Source organism: Pseudopodoces humilis, chromosome 4 (genome assembly GCF_049639895.1).
Source record: "Pseudopodoces humilis isolate 2021_Gansu_Grassland_sample_001 chromosome 4, ASM4963989v1, whole genome shotgun sequence".
In the NCBI taxonomy this organism is placed as follows: domain Eukaryota; kingdom Metazoa; phylum Chordata; class Aves; order Passeriformes; family Paridae; genus Pseudopodoces; species Pseudopodoces humilis.
In genome coordinates, this window is record NC_142203.1 from 44,108,820 (window position 1) to 44,131,135 (window position 22,316).

Consider the following 22,316-nt stretch of genomic DNA (forward strand, 5'->3'; position numbering starts at 1 on the left):
CATTTTTGAGAGCAAAAAATGCACACTTTGTAGTTTTTTAATGGCTTGTCAGAATGATGAATGATTCCTGTTGATGGGCTAAAGCAAAACCATAGAATCATAGCATGGTGTATGTTGGAAGGAACCTAAAAGTTCTTCTAGTTTGACCCCCCACCCCCCCGTGACCCTCACACTAAAAATTTTTTTCCTAATACCTAAACTAAATCTACCTTCTTTCAGTTTAATTCCATTACTCTTTGCCCCATTGCTACGTGCCCTTGTCAAAAGTCTCTCTTTAGCTTTCTTGTGGGAATAACTGATGAACTGTAAGGCTGCTCTGTGGTTGCCCTGGAGCTGTCTCTACTGAAGCTCTCCAGCCTGTCTTCATAGGAGTGGTGCTTCAGCTTTCCGACCACCAAAATGTGTGCAGTGAGGACTTTAAGCAGGCATAAAGTGAGGTTACATATAAATTCTTACCTCTTGCCATTCTGTAGGATACCAGGAGGGTGGGCAGTCAAAGCGATTACAGGCTTGCACGAGGGATGGCTTGGGTTTAGAGCACAACTCATCTGCCAAAATCACGGTCTCATTGGTCTCTCTTGATAGCAGATGAGAACAGAAGACATTTCGTGTCTGCAAACCAACCCCACAGGTAAGACTGCAAGTGCTCCAATTCCCAATCTCCCATCTGTGAAGGGAACAGCAGAGAAAATCTTACACACAGAATAAATACACCTTAATTTTTCTCTTATTATGACAGATGGAGTGAAGAAACAGTAAATGAAAGGGAATTTTCCTTCTCTGATCAATGTGACTCTGGTAGCTGGAGGATGAATATTTGTAGTTCTGCATTTTCATCTCTTGTCAGAAGTTCTTGGACTGCAAGTCTCTGGGATTCCTGCAATATCACTGGAAGTGCTTTGTGTCCTACAGTAGGATTTTTTTTTGTCTGTAGGAGCATGGACAATGTATTTCAAAATAGAGTGGAATTAATTAATTGGTTTTTCTCCCCCTATCTTAAACAAAAAATAAAGGATATTAACAAATGTTTAATTAAAAGAATGTCAAACTGAAATACTGAGCACAAATTTCTGTGGTATTCCTGAATGACTTTTCTGGGCTGTTGAGATAGAAGGTACTAAGGCCTTGAGAGATGAAATGGGAAGGCAGGGGATCATCTTCTACCCCTGGATGAACATCTGTCACTGAACTAGATCCTCTCTGAACTAGCTGTATAAATTCTGCATCAACAGGATTGTTGATAACTCTATTTCAGTGTTCATCACCTTAAATCCAGATTTCTGATATTTGAAACAAATATTGATATTGTACAACCCTGAATTCTGCTAGCTAAACACAAAAATTTGTTTAAAATGCTATGTCTTCCACTCAAGTCTCAGCTAGAAAGCACTTCAGAGATATGTAGAAAAGTATACACAAAATATCAGTCCTATATTCAGAAAGAAAATACAAGAAAATAGCCTCCCCAATAAATGCATGCAAAACTGTAAGCTGACCTGGATATACTGTCACATCCAAAATTAAAGCATGAAAGTCAGATAGTGTCATGTTTTCTAAATCTGAAGAGTAGCTTCCTTTCCAGCATGACATTATTGAAACTTATTGCTGAGGTAATAAATTAAAAATTCGGGAAAAGGAAGGCTCAGAGAACTCGTCTTTGAAGAAAGTAAATCCAGGCAGAAGCTTAAAGAGAGTGATTATGAAGGAGGATACCCTTAGGCTCCAAATAGAATGGTGTCAGAGTATGAGGGAAAGTTATGAAACATGTCAGCAGAATGAAGCAGATTTTGTGGAAGAAGCAGAGAAAAACAACTCTGATGCTCTGAGATCTGCAGTCAATGGAAATAGCTTGGTGCATGTAAAACACATTACATTAGCAAACACATCACACAAACTATTTAAGATTGTGCTATCCTACAATCACTGAACAATTCTAAACTCTTTTTATTTTATAAAGTTGTTTTTTGAGCATGTTTCCTCCCTTTCAAGTAACACCCTTAAAAAATTTAAACAGCTAGCACATATGAATTTTTTTCCTCCCTAGATGATATCCTGATGGACCAAAGGCATATTGCTCCTCTACTGTACTCCATCTGCTGGTGACATTCTCAGATTTTATAAAAGGATGCATCCTGAACCTCACTGTAAGCGCTAATGATGGTGTAGTTTGCTTTTAGACAATATTCTTGGTTCTGTTAGTAGCAATGACACCAATTTGTTTAACCCTTTCTAGTAATAAATGAATCTTGCATACTGAGTTATAAGTCCCTGTGGTCACTTTCCGGGCCATAATACACTGAAGGACACTAATCTGAACACATGCAATGGGAACTATTTATTAGTGGAATAGGTGTGACATATGGCTGCCGGTTAAACTAAGCTGGAATATGTTCTCCATATGAATGATCTGGAGGGAGAGGTCTTTTCAGATTTTCCCATGAAATTGTTAGAATTAATGGGAATATCATCTACCCTTCAGTTCTGGCACAATCTAAAATAAGACATTTGATTAGGTGGTGAAAAGAAGGCATTTTCTTACTTCAGAATCTATTGTGATACAGGGTTAGTTGCCAAAGTTTCTTTTTTTTCAAGTGCTGGCAGTAGCTGTTGACTCAAGCAACATTTTGTTTGTTATTCCTGTAAGTGCAAATGTTTCTGTTGGCAATTCATATCTCAGTTGCTGGCAAGCCTAAACCCTTTGGACATCTTGGCTTCTTCAGAAGAGGGGTGTCTGTCTCTTCCAGAAAGAAATACTTTGTTTCCGTAAAGAGAAAGGATTTGTTTTTCCTGTGTTTGAAATTTCTAAATGTTGGAGGTTGCATCTGTTGCCCTGCCTATAACTAGGTAGGTTATAACTAGGTACCCATAACAAACATCAGTTTGTTCACATTTCTTTCCAGCTGCATTAAGGAGTAGTTTCCTTTGAGGAGCTCACAAACTGTGGGGTTAAATACCTCTTACCCTTGTACTTTTGTAGCCCCAAGTGACTTTTGCAGGCTTCACAGATGGAAAGTAAAGAATGTAGAGCAGAGCAGATGTGTAAAGTGGAGTAGGGATGTGCTAATATCTGAATCCATAAATTATATAAATGAATTTCAAAGTCCTAAGAAGTATAGAGAAAACCAGTGATAATCTTACAGAATTACAGGGCTGTAGAAATATTTCATAACAGCTAAAGGTGCTCACGACATTTTGAATTAATATTATCCCACTAAATTTACCAATTAGTTTCTAGAATATTTGTACTGTTGGAGAAAATAATCTTAAATATATATACATATAATACTGTCTTATTTGTAATAATATATGAACAGTATATATAATACTATTTTTTGTAGTAACGTTGTTTTGCCCCTACACTGTTATGTTATGCTAACTGAAATATGTCCTGTCCTATTTCATGTAGTATTTAGCTGTGAATTCCTCTGTCTATTTTTTCTTCAGGGTGTTTTGGCCATAGTGACCCTTCCAATGCACAGGGCATGCAAAAGAGGATGTTCTACATGCATCTGTCAATGCTAAAATAAAAATTCAAGTAGGAAAGATTCTTACACTTTAAAGGGTGAATACAGTAGTTAGAGAATCAAGCTAAAGGAACCTTGCACAAATGAAACTGGTGTCTTTATAAGCTGACTGTGACTGCTGTTAAGGTAAAGACTTCAGGAAAAAGTTGCACACTTGCTAGTTTATAGAACAGCTGAAAGTCATCTCTTTGGTACTTCCCATATTATTTTTCACAGCCTGGTGAAAGGATTGCATAGTTTTGGTCCAAAACATACATTTTATCCCTTCTCCTTTCTCCTTCACTAGTGCCCAAACCTAGTGGTAACACAGAAACAACACACTTTTAGCCTTATCATACACTAGGACTTTGGTGTGTCTATGCTTCTATCTAGGTCTGTCAGTTCACTGGTTGTCCATCTCCACCTCCTAAATATCTAAGTACTGTATGTAAGCACAAACTAGACCTTAAAAATATTTCAACAACTGTATTTAATACAAAACAGATATCTGTAGGATATTTATACATAACTCTACTGATAGACATTAAATACATTGAATATTTAAACTGATTTAACAAAAATTATATTAGGTTAAAACCACTGAGACAGTAGACACGGCTAGCAAAGAGGAATGTAAGAGGAAAGAGCAGGACCTTGTTCCTGTCTCTTTGCTGAACTGCAGAGGTGAGTGACACCAGAACCACGTGAAACACAGAAACATAGGTTACCCTGTGAGTATGGCTATATTCCCTTTGAGTCCAAAGGGAATAGTCAAGTGCTGGGCTGGATCATACCATTCTCCCACCTGTGTCTCAACTTTATGTTCACAAAATCACAACAATACATTTGTGTGGTGTTGATTTTTCTTGATTTTTTTTTTGTTTGTTTGTTTTGTTTGGTGGTTTGTTTTTTTTCTTTCTTTTCTGCTGAATTTATTTTTTCTGAGCTTTGTCCATGCTGCCTGCTTAGGTAGTAACATTACAGCAGAGATGTTATCTTATTCTGTCTTTCTCTACCAGCTAGTGCAACAAGAGTTTCAGCTTGACAGGACCCTCAAGGCATTATTGTGTCATGGGTAACAACAGGCACAAGAACGCACGGTTACCTCGGTTTTGAAATGTCCCTCTCATTGCCACAAGAACTAGAGATCAGACAATACTCCTGCTAGCTAGAGAGACTAGAAAGTGGCACTCGCTAGTGAGAAGCTACTTGTGATAAGACAAGATGCTAGAATTAGTTGTTGCCCCAGTAGGGCTACAAGCCTTCAGAACAAAACACTCTCTCAACCCCCATAGTCTGTCTGGAAAAAGTAAATGGTGTAGCTAGAACTTGTAGTCTTGAGCCCAAGCGCTATGTAGGTGACAAGTTTGGATTAGTTCCCATATGCACAACACATATGGTAAACCCCAAATCATTCTAAGGTGTTAGCTGGTAAAAGGAAATTTTCTAGGGATGTGGTTTAATGTTAACAGAATCCCTTCCACCAGTGCCGAGACAATTGCACAGGAAAAGTAAACACTTTTCAAGACAAAGACCTCCCAAACTAGTCAAAAAAAAAAAGAAATTATTGTCATTTTTATGTGGTTAAACTGTATGAAAGTGATACAAAAGAACTCTCCTTATTTCTAAAATAAACATTCATCAGTGTAGAAAAAGGTTTGCCTGGGAGCATCTGACTTCACATCTGACATCTGCCTGTATAAAGACATTCCTCAGTGCACAAGGGCTGTGAGGCAGCTGTGTATATGTGTGTATATGTGCATACAACAGGCTGAGTAAATCACATATTACATCAATACTGGCTTCCTCTTGTCCTCTGTCAACCTGTGCATTCTCCATTTGGTCCTGAAGACTGAGAAGTCTGCTCACAGCCCATATATCTCCTCCCTTCCTTTTCCTTATGAACCTGGAACAGCACTTGTGGCAAAGTTTCATGTTTCAAGTGTGAAAGACTTTCTTGAGGCTCATTTAACAGAAATATCTTTGATTGAGTAAATATGCTCAGTATCACATCTTAAATACCATGTCAAGCTCTGAACAGGAAGAAAAGACACCATCCGTTCCGTTTGGGTAGCATATTTTCCTACAGTGAAGCGACAGGACTGAGATGAGAACTCCCAAGTCAGTTCTTGACTTTACAATGAAAGTCTCAAAAACAGTGGCACAAAAGCCAGGAATTTAACTACAAGTGTTTTTCATCCAGATGTTAAATCACCCACAGTAAAGTCTGACTGCTCCTTTGAAATGGAGTACGAGAGCAAAGACCTCAACCCTGGTGTTCAAACACAGATCTGAGTTCTCTAGGAAGTGATCTCCCTAGTGCTGTGGTTCAATCTGCAGTAGACTGAACACTACAAATACACATACAGTATACACACACCTCAGATGAAAAGTGAGATTTAACTGAGCTCTGAAAAAATTAATGTTCATTAAAAAATAAAAAATGAAAATGTAAACTTTTAAATCATCACCAGCAAAACCAGAAAAACAATTCGTACTTAGAGTTATTCAGTGCCAGCCTGAAAAAATCCACTGTACAGTATCCATTGCACAGTATTGCCTCTGTGACAAGAGAACTGAACAGGCAGGAAAGGTTTCAGGGGGCTGTTGTGCACAAGGGACAAAGAGGTGCTTTCTTCAAAAAGTATCCTCCTTAAAGTGAAGGAAGTCCATTAAAGATATACAGACAACACACGTAAGCAGATCAAAGGCTCAATGAAAGTGCTCTGGCAGGTGACCTGTGCTCTGTAAACTTTCTGATATCAATTAACATTGCAGCTCACTATAGCTGGTCGTGGCAGGGAGCCAGCATTTATATAACAGAGCCAAACAGAGAAACATAGAGAAGAAACTCAAAAGTCAGAGAAATACAGAGGGTAAAAGCAATATTCAGTAACTATACAACTGACAATTCTGATTGCTAGAGGAACATGACATGCTTCAAGCAAAATTTATAGCATTCTGCACTTTAAAAAAAGTCTTGCTCTCCCTTGAGTTGGAGATAGAGAACATCAGCTGTTCAGACAGGACAGAAAAGAAAGCTTGTGTTACTCTGCCAACACTTTGAAAGTGGGAGGTGGTGCAGTGGGTATTTCAGGGGACTTTTGCAGGTATAGATTGCATGGACCAACATATGAACATGAAAAGGCAGCTTCAGGTAAGCAAACTGGTTTGGCAGAGAACTTGCTTGAGGGATTAGCAGACATACTGGGTACTGAAAAGTGCCTCACATAAGACTTTAATTCTGGTTGGTAACTGCAGCATTGAGATAACTGATAGCAAAGGCTGTCTTTAATATAACTGCACAGAGCAGGTTAGGTTTGAAAAGAAAATGAGTATCAGTGTAGATTTGGGCTTATGCTTAAAGCAGCAACTTGTTACAAGGATGTGAGTTACAATGAAAATAGATCCTTGGTAGGCCTTTCAAGAATGAAACAGTTAACAGGTAAGGAAAAGAGTAAATCAGTGTAAAGGTGGAAAGCTGGTTAAGAAATACTATCGGGAGGTTTGAGGAGTAGAACAAAAATTGCACAAGTTGAACTTGTAAAAGGAGATGGCAGAAGATGAATGAGGAGTCCCTGGAGGAAACACTGAGAACTACAACAGGGTGAGAATGTACATTGCCCTAAACATACATTGAAGCAGAAGCACAAGAACCATTAATTTATGAAATAAATTTTGCATATCAGTCTACATGATTCTTTTGCAAAGAAGCAACAAAAAGTGTCCTGGCTTCTGCTCTGGTAGAGTTAATTTCTACTCTAAAACTGGTCAGATTCAGTGTGAGAATAATGTTGATAACACACTGATATTTTGTTTGCTGCTAGGTAGTGTTTATACTAAGTTAAAGACTTTTTTATGTCTGGTGCTCTGCCAGTGAAGAGGATCAGCAAAAAAAAAAAATCAGTGAACGAGCCAGGACACCAGGACATGTGACCGAAAACAGTCAAATAGATATTGGATGCTTCAGAATGTCATGTCTGATATGTAAACTGGAGAAGTTATGCAGAAGAGGGGTTGTTTGGGGTGTAGAGATGGGGCTGAACATAGGTCAGAAGCTGAGCAACTGTATTGTGCATCTCTTGTTCTTCCTTGTTTTTCTTCCCCTCTTACTATCTTTAACACCCTGCTGCCCATGGCAGAGCTGCTTTATGTTGAAAGCTCCCTAGCTCTTTTCACACTGGTGCTTTCCATGTAGGATTATATCATAAAACAACACCTTTTCTTTAGACCTACCTTTACACCATATGGAAAATGTTAAAAAAAACAGCTATTCCCGAGGAACACAGGAAGATTATAGATAGCAGAAGAGAAAGAAAGAAAAAGCTCAGCAGCTGAGAAAAATGTGTGGTCAACTGACAATTTTGAATCTGAAATTCCTTCTAAAATAAAACTTTAAAAAAATCAGATAGTTGAAAATGGATGTAGATGGCACAGAAATAATATACAAAAAGCCTGACTTCACAAACTGTAAGATCAATATTAATGAACCATGTGATTTAGTCCCACAGAGTAACAAGACTCTCCCTAAATCTAAAGAAGCCTTTGCTGAAATGATAAGGGCAGGAAAGAAGTAAAGATGTCACTGGATTGAATGGATGAAGCAAGCATATTCAAGAATGAGAGTGTTAAGATAACTGGGTTTCAGTAATTCTCTAGCAAGTCCAAGTTTTATAAGCAGGACTGACACAAAAAGAGCAGGTAACATGAGCTTCTTGCTGACCTGGCTGGCAGCAATACAGGGATAATATTTTCAACAGGATGAACTATTCCTGAACTATTTCACGAGGGCAGAAGATACAAACAGACTGTCTCTCAAAATCAGGCATACAGAGTGTTTGTCTAGTGTTTTTAGTAGGGGAAAGGCAGAACAGTAGAATTAAAAAATATATCTGTATTTATATCTATATGGTATTGTGATTGAACTCAGGAAATTCATAATGTCTGCTTACATTCCATTATGTTCTGCTTTGAGTTCCCTTCAATGTCTTGCAAAATACTGTTAAAAAGGCAGTCCAAGAATTTTTTTTCCAAGGGTGCATCCAGAACCAGTGTAATACACTGAAATTTTTATTTATATTTATTTATAAATATGTTTATATTATAGATAAATTATATATAATGTATGTTTTATATTATATACTTATTTTTATATTTATATTTATCATGAGGGACCTGGAAAAGATCAAAATGTGGGTCAATGGGAATCTCATGCACAGTCAGAGCAACCCCTTGTTCCAATACAGGCTATGGGATGGACAGATGGAAAGCAGTCCTGGGGAGAAGGACTTGGGGTGCTGGTGGATGGGAGGCTGGACATGACCCAGCCATGAGCACTCACAGCCCAGAAAGCCAAACATGTCCTGGGCTGCATCCAGAGCAGTGTTGGCAGCAGGGCCAGGGAGGGGATTCTGCCCCTCTGCTCTGCTCTGCTGAGACCCCTCCTGGAACCCTGCATCCAACTCTGGGGTCCCAGCACAGGAAGGACATGGAACTGCTGGAGAGAGTCCAGAGGAGGCTATGAGGAAGACTGGAGGGATGCAAAAATTCTCCTGTGTGGAAAGGCTGAGAGAACTGGCATTGTTCAGCCAGGAGAAGAGAGGGCTTTGGAGTGACCTAACTGCAGCCTTCCAAGTACCTGAAGAGAACCTACAAGAAAGATGGAGAGAGACTATTTACAAGAGCTTAGTTACAGGACTAAGGGAAATGGCTTCAAACTGAAAGTAGATTTAGATTAGATATTGGAGAAAAGTCTTAACAGTGAGGGTGGTGAGACCACCACAGATTTCCCAGAGAAACTGTGGATGTGCCATCCCTGCAGGTGTTCAAGACCAGGTTGGATAGGACTCCAATCAACTTGGTCTAGTTGAAGATGTCTCTGGCCATGCCAGGGGTGTGGGAAATACATGATCTTTAAAGTCCTTTCCAAGGCATTCTATGATTCTAATCCTTTTTACTTAATATTTTGAGATCCTGAAACTGACCAATAATGTTTTTAGTAGCTCACTCACTCTTCTCTATTAAAATATGTTTTTTTTCACATCAGCATTCAGAAACCCAAACATACAGGTGTTCCTCACTTAGAGTGGGGAGGCTCTAAACTCATGTTATACCCACAAAATCCTCAAAAACAACTATGTTAGTCAGATTCATGGAAGTATCAAATGATTCTGACTCAATGGAAGGAAAAATTCTATTCAAAGTGTTGGTATCATAAAAGTTATGATGTACATAGGCAAAATTAAAAGTATACACATTGTATCTCCATCCTAGCTGCTATATCTACATAGGTTTGTGTGCAGAATCCACATACTACAGAATGGCAACTCAATGAACTTCTCCAAATTTTCCTGAGTGAGAAGCTGTTGTCTTTGAACTTGCAGAAAATAATGAATTAAGACAGTAGTTTGTTTCCTCATGGGAAGGGAAATTAACTTGTTTGATGTACCTCAAAATCTTTGTTCAGACCAGAACAGTGTAAGCATTATAATTAAACAAACACACTTCCATACAATATAATTACAACATTACAAATCTGTGGATCTGCTGGGTGGTAATTAGATGTGCAGACCTCTGTGTGAGTTCTTCAAGTGTCTCCCAAAACTGTGGATGACTAAGACCTACTAACAGTTGGTTAGAATATACAATACATCAGCTTAGTCACAATTCTAATGGGTAACTGCACACTGAAGATAGAAATTTTCATGGACACAAATAGGTCTTGCTGTGCTTCTGAAGGTGTGACAGACCTACTTGGCAGATAGAGAATTCATCCTTTAATCAGTCTGACTCCTTTAATAGATATTTAATTCACTCCAAATTGAATGGAAATGAGGGCACCTTCCCCATTTATTTCATGTGTGAATCTTTCTGATGAGTAGCTATGTTACAGAAGTGTACAATATATTTTCAAGAATTAAGGCCGTATTATTATTTTCTTTTAAATATCTTAACTTTCATCCATAAAGGTTTATTGATTTTAAAATACTGGGTATTCCTGAGACTTTTACAAATTACTTCAGCAGTACTCTAAGTGGAAGATATAGTGGTACTGATAATTTCACCCTATTTTAAAGGAAGTGGAGATGCATTGTAAAATCAACCATTTAAAAGACCCTGTAGTCTGTTTCACACTTTAATGCTGAAGTGAAAAAGTTAATCCTGTTCATTATACTACAAAATGTTTAACTTCATATTTGGTGCTTAAGGAAAGACATGCTTTTTTTGCTGCTGTTAGGAAAGCTTTGGGAAATGAAATCCTGCTGCTGAGGCATTAAATAAATACTCAAGAAAAAAGAGTAAATTTGGAGAAAAAAAATTAGGAGTAGAAGCTAAGGTGTGAAACACTGGAGTGAGATGGTATTTTTTAAAAATACTGAAAAATATCAAGTGGGAGTGAATCCTAAATACTGGCATAAGTGAAGAGAAGGTTTAGAAGAAATGGACTGTATTAAGGTGATGAAACTCAGAAAATTGACTGTGCCAGGAAAAAAAAATTAAGAATAAGTCTGCTCTGCAGAGATGCTCATTAAGTCCCTAGTATGAGTTAAAGCTAATACTCATCACAATCCAAGCTATAACAAAACTTGTGTTAGGTCATGACAAAACTGTTTCAACACAAAGGTGTACTAACTTGAAGAAATTTGTGAACTGGAGATCTGGGTAGAGGAAAATAATCTATCTAGGTATACAGTATTCTGATAAAGAAGTGTGATTTATTACTCCAAGTAAGAAGGATATATGGTATAAGTTACTAAAAGATATAAATTGTAATTGCACTCTAATATTTTATGAAAATAGTAGTCTGATGGGAATACAAGGTGAAATGAAGGAAAACGTCTCTTAATTAATCCTATCTAATGAAGAAACCATCATATTATTTAGAAGTGCAAAATAGCTGAGGAAGACCTCTGAAATCCTAAACTAGAAAATCTGGAAGCAGGGTATGATGGAGGCTCCAGAGCTCCTCTGACCTTCCGAACTTGCAAGCTGCTCTGCTTCACATTTTGATATGACACACATGGCTGAAAAGGATCTTTCTGGGGATGTCACTATAACTGTAGCTGAGTAAAGGACGTTGAGGAGCCAGAGAGAAAGGGGAAGGGAATGCTGTCAGACACATCTTGGACAATCTCTTGAGATCCAGAAAGGGTGCAAAACAGGAGATTATATTATAGAAATGGGAAGAGAAATGTTTTTAGGTCACAGATTAATATGTTTTAAGGCCAGGGTGGTATTACAATGGTGCGGGTAGGCATGCAGGTAATGAAGATAAGAGCACAACAGAGTCACCTAGGGAGGGCAGCTTGTTTAGATGTCCCTGTATAGGCCTGTGTTTAGCATACTAAAGCTAGGGAATAAATGACCTTACAATTGTCTCACCAAGTCCACGACTTCTGTCTAAGACGTTTCTCAAACTGAAGGCTTCAAATAAGGGTGAATATTTCCTATGTGTCAGCATATTCCTTCTGATGGCTGATTCTCCAATCTCTTCCACCACAGTCCAAGCTGGGGTCTGTGATCCCAGGAGGCGCTGTGGGCTACATTTTAAGAGGATCTCAAAGACATTCTCAATGCGCTTCAGCTAAAAATAGACCTAAGCGTGTCCCATTTAAAAAATAAATCACTTGTTTGTGAGGATTTGAAAACCCGCCTGTGTCACAAAGAGACAGTAATACCAGCTTTGCCTCATTAATGCTAATTCTAGCTTACAACTCTGAAAAAACCACCAAACTGCAAGAACTGGTAGTTCTTAACAATAACAAAAACTGGTATCCCCCACCAGTAAGGCTATGGTGCAATATCTGTAGACATAATGACTTGCAGACCTTTTAACCTTTTTCATGAACTCGATAGAGATGCTCTAATATTTCACCCAACCAATGCAAAAGACATCTGCATTGACACCCTTCCACACATGGGTCACCTTTAATGGATTAGAGAAAGCTCTGGCCCTTTCACACATATTGAATTAATTTCAGATTGCTGATGGGAGCATGACTTACACTAAGTCTGACCTATCACCAATTGAATACATTGAAAAACGTTGATTTTTTATCCTTTGTAGTTTAGCTGGGAAATGGAGCAAAACAGATGACAATACCACATTTACCAAATAAATATTAAAATAATAACAGATGATTCATCACACAAACACAAATCAAGCTGACACAGAAGAAAAGAAAAAGAAAGAGAAAAAAACCCAAAACCTATGCAATGGTAGAGGCCAGAATAACTCAGACAATGTTTGCCTTTTTGGTCAGGTATCAGAACCACTCAGAGGGTTTCCTATCTTTTCTTGCAAATCACACAGGCTTGAAGTGATAAAGGGAGACTGCTGGGGTGAAATTGTGTGCTATTCCTAGAGCCATCTGCTTTCTCTTCTTTTTTTTTTTTTCCTTCATTTTGTGGAATTCAGCTGTTCTTTGTTGCACAGAAATAAAAGTTCAGTTTTGAAAATATTCATGAACAAAGCTGTAAAAATTGCCTGTAATTTCCTCTATTTTCAGCCATCTGGTTTTCATTGCTTTGGTTCTCTCTTCCCTAGTCCATACATGTTTACCAAATCTTTTCAACACGCATTGACCAAATTATTGAGCAGTTATAATTAATAACAGAGTTACAACATTCTCTTTCACCCCTTTGATAGAGCTAGTTGGCTCACCATGAGGTGCGCATGCTGTTGCTCTTATAAACAATAGCAATTATATCTGATTAGATGATGACTGCCTCGGTAATTAGGGCTGTGGAGGCTGAGGAAAAGGCACATTTTGGGCGTGAGTAGTTTTGTTGTTGAAGACAGCCAAGCTAACATTGAAACAGGGTTCTTCTAATTGTTTTCTTGGTAATTTAGAATACAAACATAGCAATTAGCAAAACTGAGTGATCTTCCCTTTTGTTTTTTTTTCACTTAGAGAAGAAACTTCTAGACATTGAACAGCTATTCTGAGCTTACTTCTGGAAGACCGTGCTCTGCTCAGTTATTGCTATGTAATTCTTCAAGTGGTACAGCTTGACTGACACAAATTAAGTAACTGAACAACTGAATTAAAATTGCCATAGTCTTCATTCCTCTCTTTCCTGCAGAAAGCATGCTGGCTCTCCTAGTACACCAAAACAAGCTATTTCCTTTTCCTAGAAATATTAAACTAAGTTAATGACAACAAATTTTGCTCTGTAACTATTGTGTTGAAAGTCAGTTATTAGCTCCCAACTTATCAATCAGCTCTGCAGTGTTTCCCATTTTCTTAATTCAGTTCAAAATGGGAAATTTTGTTACATTGTTTTCCAGGAGAAAAGGGTCTGGACTCTTTTTCTGCTATTGTTCTTGAAGCAATAAGCAAAAAACTCTCAACAAAATCTGAAACCCCAGGAGACTCAGTTGGGATTTGAATATAGAGGAAATATTCCAATTTTTAGTGCGCAACTCTTCCTGATTTTTAATCTTTCTTCTGTAAGAATTTTAAGTATGGGATTTTTCTGACTCCATACAGCTGTGAATATCTGAAGACAGATTTCTGTAGTTTTTGTCTCTCTTCCATGTACTCAGAATAGTACTGTGCTAATATATTAAGCCAGAATTCCAAAGAAAATTTCAAAGCATTCTCAGCTGCTGCACAAGCACCATTACCTCTCAATGTTTTCATAAATGTGAAGCATATTGCCAGTATATTCTACCTTTTACCATATTCTGTTCCAACACAGACCAGGGCAATTAGGGATTGAAAAGGCTGATGATACTATAGGTTAATTTCTTAAGTATTAAGTATTAAACTTAAGTATTAAGTGAGTAATGAAGTTTTCTAGTCTATCCACATATAATTTCAGTAAGGAGCAAAATGAACAGCAACAGTGCAGATCCTTTTAGTATCATTCTTCTAAAGTGTCCAAAAGAAAAAAGATGGAACAAAACCAGAATGAAATTACTCTTCGCCTACTACTGCAACAATATCATTCTTGAGGTCCATGTCTTCTAACCCTGCAGAAAGGCTGATGAGATTCTGTAATTCGGTGCTTTTGTCCATCTATAGTAAAACAACTAAAACAATTGTTTACAGCTTACATGACTAACCCTTTGAGAGGCTGCAGAGTAGTCTTACATGTAACCAAAAATGCCTGTAGCAGAAGCAACATAAAGCTTTGAAGTTTTAACATTTAAATGTTCTCCCTCTACAGTAAGCAAGATCTTTAACTGTACTAAATTTTATGCATAAACATTAAATTCTAAGCACACTGGGCTATTTAGGTTCAAGAAATGCCACTGGAATAATTTGTCTAAATATATTAGGAGAGAATTTTTATTCTCTTGGGCAAGACTTCTCAGCCTTTTCTTCATGCTATGGACAATATTTCCTTGTCTACCAAGACATTCATCACCATCTCAGTTGCCTTTTCAGTGGAATGCCTCCTCTACCACAACAATTGCATGCTCCAGCAGTCACTTACACATAAAGAATATTTTAGGAAAGTGGTTTGTATAATTTAGGCTTCTGTTAACGCACTTAGGCAGCTGGAAAGCAGAGAGAAGAGCCAGCACTATGAGACCAGCCAGCTCTCTCTATAAGTCATCAACAAGAGCTCTGGGAAGTATCAATGGTTCACAGATTTTGGAAACTCCTGTAGAAGAGATCTAAGTTCACAGCCACAGTGTATTATAATTTTTGGACTTGTCAGTGGGTAGAAATGCCTTCATCAGCATACATAAGGACATGATTTTAGCCTTAATTTCCATCAGACTCCTGGATCAAAATTTCTTGAATTAGAATTCTGAAGTATCTTATAATTTAAACAAGGAGAAAAATCTTAATTTAAACAAATAATCCTTTATTTTTTCCTTTTAAAAAAAGTATTAAAGTGGCTGTAAATAATGATTATAAAGCAAATTTTTTTATACACTATCTGTTTCATTAATATACTATTGTATTTAACACAGTGACATTGGTAGTTGTAGCACTTCAGAAACTTGGAGGAAATAAGGCAATTATCCCATCACAGCCTGCCTGAGAGACACATCAACTTGTCTTGTTGACTCCCTTTCCATTAGTCCCGCTGCCTGCGGTCTGCAGGCCTGCTTGTTCTGACCAGAGGAACTGTTTTGCAGAATATGTCCTGTTCTTCATCCTGGGCCTGCAGACAGGCAATTTCCTCCAGACTGAGGGTACTTCAGAAGAGAAGTTGTGTATACAGGGGAGAGAGTAATTTCCCCTTTCCTCAGGTGCAGCCCTAGGGATGGATTAAAGCTGCTTAGTCTTCTCCCTCTGCATCAATCCCCTTTCACCTCTGCTTCACAGACTGATTCTCACCTGCAGTATGAGCCTCCTGTAATTCATGGAGGGAAATGCATGCTTATGAAACTAGATCCACTCTGGTTAGCAAGGTGACCACAGCACTATAGATAGTCACACAGATTAATTCAAGAAGTATTTAGGCAACTACTCAGGTTGCTTTTATAAAAGAAGTACCATAAATACTGGCCTACATGAGTGTGCTTTGTTTTTTCTTAACTACTGAGTACTTATTTTTCATGTCAGAATTTGTGGTTGATCAATACTATACCATGCACTCTCAGCAACAGAGATGTTTCTACCTATGAATTACAACAGGACCTCCACCTATGAAGAAATTTTCAAACATTTATATAATATTTGTGTGTTATTTTCAGCAATAAAGAAAATTTAACAAAGTTAGGGTTGCATTATCCTCACACACAATATTTGTAAAGCTTTGGTAAAGAAATTTCAACCTATTTGTCACAAATTCAAAATCCTGATTACCAACCAAACCATTATTTTTGTCCTTATTGTTATTTCATGCTGGTCCTCTTTCATCTTTAATGTAAACTGTCTCTGTGTATCCCAAATTTACTATAATCCATAACAACATACCCCTCTGTAGCCTGTTGTCATACAAATCATACATACATCTATCAATAAATGCTCTAAGGTAGATCAACCACCTGGATAATGCTCAGTGTTTTAAATAGTCCAGAGTTATACAACAATGTATTTAAAATCTGCTGCAGTGTCACAATGGAGTAAATGCACCTGTGTACAGCTGGGGAAAAAACAGTATATATACAGTACATTTTATAGACTTGACATATTTAAATAAACCATAATAATGTCATAACAGCTATTTTCTGTTGTCGAGGGTTCAGATGTGAATCTCTGCAGAGAAATATCTGCTGTTTCTAGGGTCACGATTGTGGAAACTGCCCGAGGCAAGAGACAAGCAGGTTCTGAAAAATCTTTCTGAGAGGGGATGTTGAAAAAGTCTCTTTAAACTTGACAAAACTCTGGGCAAAGTTAAGCTAATTCATAAACTGTCTACTTGAAGGACTTGAAGAGGCAAACAGTCTGAATTTTGCCCTTTGGTCTTACTGCTGTTTTGTACTTCCTGCTCAATATGACTGTGGCAGGAAGAGGATGCAAGCCCCTGCATCTGAGAAAGGTATGCTTGAGGCAGTGTGTATCTCCAGACTGAAAGACAATAGAGTTTGGGGTCACTTAAAATTATGCCTACCTTGGGGGGCAGGGGTCCAGGCTACAGGCCTTCAGCAGCTGTGGAGGACGACGGCTGCTAACACACAGTGCTTCGTCTGCAAGCTCCCTAGTTTGTTTGTTCAGACAGGTCACCACAGCCTCCTGGACACCTGCACACAACAAATAATGATCACAGCCTGTACCTGCAGGGGCAGCCAGGGTCAGGGGTGGCCCCAACAGGATCAGCAGAGCTGCAGCAGGTGATGACACCCAGCTGGGGCTGGCAGCTCTGGGGCCGCAGTGAAGAGTCCATGGTTTCATTCACTGCTGACCTCCCTGGACAGAAAATTGTCCAGTGCCCTCATGTTTTCATTTTGCACAAAGTGCAATGAGGTGCTTTATTTTCCAAAGAAAGAAAGAGGCCAAGCAGGCTAAGGTGTGAAGATGGCCATGGATTTCATTTTAATCAATATGACTTCTACACATCCAAAAGCAGAATAAAACATGGTCAGACAATTCAGCTGTTCTCAGTTTACTCTTCTGCATCCATGGGCCTGCATCCAAACTAAACCTGCAGGGATGTCTGAGAGCTGGGAAAGGATAGGTTAGAGAGAGCTGGGAAAGAACAGTCACTGTTGGGACTAAGAGAAACTGGAAGATTTGGTTATTATGGTTTAACTTAGAAATTCCTTGTTAAATCCAAAATCCTTATATAGTCTATGGCATACCAATTACTCTCACTTTTCCTATGACTAGGGGCATCACTGGTTTTTTGGATCATAAGGTTAGAAAGCTAGAACATCAGGGATTGCAACATTATGTGCCAAGGGAAGAGGACTGAATGAGAAAGAACCTATTTCCCCAGGAATAAAAGGGGTCTGAGGGCGGTCTGAGGATAATAATTTGCCTGAACTTCCTGAGAATCTAATCCACAGTGGTTCAAATACAATGAAAATATGTTTCTTACATTCATTCCTGCATTCTGAGTTAGGAAAAGATTAGCTGAACTCCCGACAATTAAATTATAGTTTCAAAAACAACACTTTTCCAAAACATCTCACAATTTTTTAAGACACTAATGTGAAGGGAAAAAAAACCCAGACCAAAACAAAGTGTTGTAAGACCTTAAAGACCACCAAAAACAGTGTCACAGAGATAATATTATCTTTTGGTGTTTCTAATGCCAGAGCACATGTCATTAGGCAAAAAATTACTTCATATCCTTCAAGAGGACCAAAGTGCTGATCACAGTTCCTATATTCTTGACATTATTCACAGATTCATTCTCCTTAATCTCAGTACAGGTTGAGGGCCCCAGATAAGAGGACTGTTAAACATTTTTTTGGCTGCTATGTGTGTAAGCCTATTAAGGTCATGGCTATGACAAAAGACCATGCAGTGTGTCTCCCATATCCCAGGTATTGAAAAAAATAAAGAAATCGGACAGTTTTGGACATGGACACCAACATCAAAATTACCGAAGTCCCTGTAGCCAGCCAATGCTGTTGGGCGTTTCCCTCTTTAAAAGTGGCCCCATATTTTCAATTTTGCTACTCAAGTCAGCTCTCAAAAGACTCAAGAAAAATTGTAAAAAGGATAGCCTGTTGAGCAAAAGGCAGTGATTTGTATCTAGGAAAATCAACTTACAAAACTTATGTATATGAACAAGATGTTCACTTCCCTGTCATGTTCATTATTTTTCTAGCTCAATCATTTCTCTGTTGAGCATATAATCACATTGTGTGCAGAAAACACAGGCATATGGATTCTCCAGAAGGGAATACTCCAGGCTGAAGAACAGAGGTGGTTCTCTACCTGATGGGAAATGGCACTGTGTTCAGATTACTGGTCTCTGTTTTGGATGGAACATCCGTGCAGGCCTGACATCAAGACCAATTTGATGAAGCCAGGAAAAAGGACTGCTGATCCAGAGGTATGGAAACCATGAAAGTATTTTTTCCAAACTCTGTGGAAAGAAACCACTGATTTCCGACACGTGCTGGTTGACATGTTCCCGTTTCTTAGGCATACAGCTCACTCACTTTCTGTATGTCCTTCTCAGATAAAATTTTGTAAACTGAGCGTACATCCACAGTTTCAGTTTCTCCTCTCTGAAGGTTGTTACTAATGAGCTCTCAACTAATTACTATCAACTTAACACTTTTCTATTGTTTCAGTGTTGACTACTGAAAAGTGATGTGACTATGAAAGTGACTATGAGGGCTGAATTCAACCTTTTCTCCATTTCCTCATGCTGATGGTTTAATGTTACCAGATTCATGTAGCCAACCTCTGATACTACTGTTCTTCAGTTTTCAGTACCTAACCAGCCTTAAACCTCCCACTAAGTTCATTCCTCATGCTTATTTCTCTCATCTAAGTAATCTCTGATTGAAATTCCAAAAATTCTTGTCCATACTACAGGCATTCTATTCTATTAAAATTTGGTTTTATCTTTAAAAGGTCCTGGTAGGACCAGAAATCTTGCCTGACAGCATAGCTATCAAAGAAAAGGGTTCCTGTCTGAATATGGTTGCTAGAATGTTTATTAACAAGTTTTGGCTTTAATAGCTTGTGCCAGGAATAAAAAAAAAAAAAAAAAAAAAAAAGATAGAAAAATCTGGCTCGCTCCAGCAGTAAAAAATGTCATCATAATCACTTTCTTCAGCTTCTTCTTGAATCTCACACTAGTGTGTCCTAGAATAATGATAACAGCTGCCCCTCTGTTTTTGATAGGTCAATGGGGTAAATGGTTATAAGTTTTTAAATTAAGATGGGTCACTGAACACTTAGAGAATATAGAAACTTTTGATCATAAATCAGAAGTTCCACAGCACAGAGATAATTAAAAAAGATATATAATTTCAGGAAGTTCATTTGCTAAGTGATTGAATTCAAAACATTATTTACTGTACAGTATTATTAGAACAAAAGCTGTCTGCTTTAAAATTTCTCTCCTTGGGAAAAAAAAACCAGTTCTCAATGGGAAATACAGTATAAAAATGTGTAATGGTGGGATGTGAATCTAGGCAGTTTAAGTTCACTTTCAAAATACCATCAAATGAGAATTTCTGTGTTTATATCTACCAGGATAGCATAATTGTTACATGACACTTGATGACAGCTCTGGGAAATGAAGCCACCACCAGCAGGCTATATGACTAATTCATTCCTTCTCGTTGCTGCTTCTGGGAGGTGAAAGGTTACTTCTGCATCTATCCAGTTTCTTCTCCCAGGACTCTAAAACCAATAAAATTAGTTTGACCAGTCTTGCACCTATGGCTACAAAAATAACTCACTTAGCATCTGCTAATCTGGAAAATTTGGAGTTAATGTCAAACAAACAGAAATCTTGGCTAAAAAGTTTTGCTGACAATTGAAAGAGATTAAATTTATAAAGAAAAATGTCTTCCACAAATCAGTATCTGTGAGTTACATTTGAAAAATACAAGCATAAGCTCCATATTGTCAGAAATTATTTTATTTCATGAGGATGCTTCTAGGAACTGTTCAGGTTTTGGCAGTCACAGTAAAAGTGTAATAAATTGTTATTGCTTGCCAATAACCTCACGACATACTGCTGTCACATCAGTGTTTGCCAGCACTTAGCCTACAGTAGTGTCACTTTTTCTTTTTTTTTGTGTAGGAAATAAAGCAAAAGTGTCAATGGTCTGACAGCTGTGAACTGCTCTAAACAATGACGATCATCAGCAAGCTTAAAGTAAGCACAGAAAACCTTTGCATTGTTTTCTTCTTATCATGGTTTTCAAGATTACCTGTGACTCTATAGAGATTATTAACTTCCAAAATGCTGAGTTGTTTGCAGTTCTACAGTTATATTTTGTATTTTTCCATAGAAATTCTTTCTTAAATCACCTGAAAGTTGTAAAGTAAAAGGACAAGAGCTGGAAAAATTTAGGTTTAATTTGAAAAAATACTGGACTGGATGTATTTCTCAGAACTAATTAGATAAAATAATGGGGAGAAAAAAGGATGTCAGAAATGTTAATGTGTTAATGGTGTATAATATGTGCAACCTGAGAACTTGATTGACTTTGAGCAACTACAGTTGCCAAGCCTTGTTTTAGACAACTACATCATTAATGCCATTTTGCCATAAGTTTTCTTTTGCAGTGGGATTGGAGCTGATGTCCCTTATTGACAGGAGTTAGGGAACAGCTGAGCCCTTAAAATATCCATTATTTATTCCATCTGCTATTGGAGGGCAATTTATTTCCACATGTTTTTGTTTACACAGAGCAAAACAATAGATAAGAACTAAAAATTTGCTTGTTAGCATGTACCACCAGACCCCTTTAACATTAAGCTTTTTTTAGTGATTGCCTTTGGGTGATCAGCTGACAAAGGAAACAGAAATATATGATAAACTGAGCACTGTTCATGACAGTCTGAGCACAGATCTGGAAGTCCTGGGCTAAATTATGTTGTGTTCATGGGATTTTCTCACATTTCTTATCCATGTTTTCAAATATGTTTGATCTCAACAGTCTTAAAGTTTTATTTCCTTCCTAAATGATTTCTAACTAGCCATAGCAAAACAGCATGTCTATGAGTATTAAGTGCCAAGCCCACTTGAAGAAGAAAAGTAAATCCAGCACAGAAGCATTCTGCACTTACCTCCTCCACAGGACTCTGAGCACTCTGTAAAGCCTTCATATTCCCAATCATAGAGCTCATCAAACTCCTGCAAGCTGCCATACAAAAGCTGAGTCTCCTCTGGGGTGTAGTCAGTTGCCTCCCCACTGCAGGGACCACTGTAACAGGCTCTCTGAGACACAGGTTTGGGACCTTCACATTCATCGATGGGCAGATCCGCCACAGACTGAGAGAAAGAGAGGAGCACCTGACATTTCACAAGCCGCATCTGGCTGCCTACTCCACAGGTGACACTACAGGTGGACCAAGCCTCAGGAATAAACCTGTGACAGGAATAGAGCATGGCAAGTTATGTCCACAAATTGCCAGGAAAGCAAAAGCAGGATAGTCTTACCCAGGCCAGATTTTATTTAAGATAAAACAAGTACTTCATCTCATCATATGTTTATTTAAAAACACACATAGGAGGTTCCATTGACAAATCTCATGTCCAAGAGGAAAGACAAACCCTTGTAACACCCACCTTGATCCTAAAACTTTGCAGTGCAAGGCATCCAGCAATCTCCCAATGTGCCCAATGAACATGATGATCTTTCTAGCTACCTTTTGCAAGTATTCAACCTGGATAATCTTTGCCTTGGTTGTTAATTCTTTTTTTTGCTAGTAAGTATTGAGCAGGCTGCTGTTATCAGGTAACTGCAGGACTACATGGAAA

At 38.1% G+C, this 22,316-nt stretch overlaps 1 protein-coding gene across 2 annotated transcripts in view; it reads right to left on the reverse strand.

Moving 5' to 3' along the window:
* The window catches only part of ADAMTSL1 (ADAMTS like 1), a 178,788-nt gene that overhangs the window by 49,101 nt on the left and 107,371 nt on the right, over nucleotides 1-22,316 (reverse strand). For both annotated transcript variants that reach the window (XM_014252195.2, XM_088054554.1), the window contains 3 exons: nucleotides 21,623-21,924; nucleotides 17,025-17,154; nucleotides 457-667 (listed from right to left, as the gene is read on the reverse strand). In XM_014252195.2, the coding sequence (XP_014107670.1) occupies nucleotides 457-667; nucleotides 17,025-17,154; nucleotides 21,623-21,924 (643 nt within the window). The remainder of the gene's footprint in view (nucleotides 1-456; nucleotides 668-17,024; nucleotides 17,155-21,622; nucleotides 21,925-22,316) is intronic.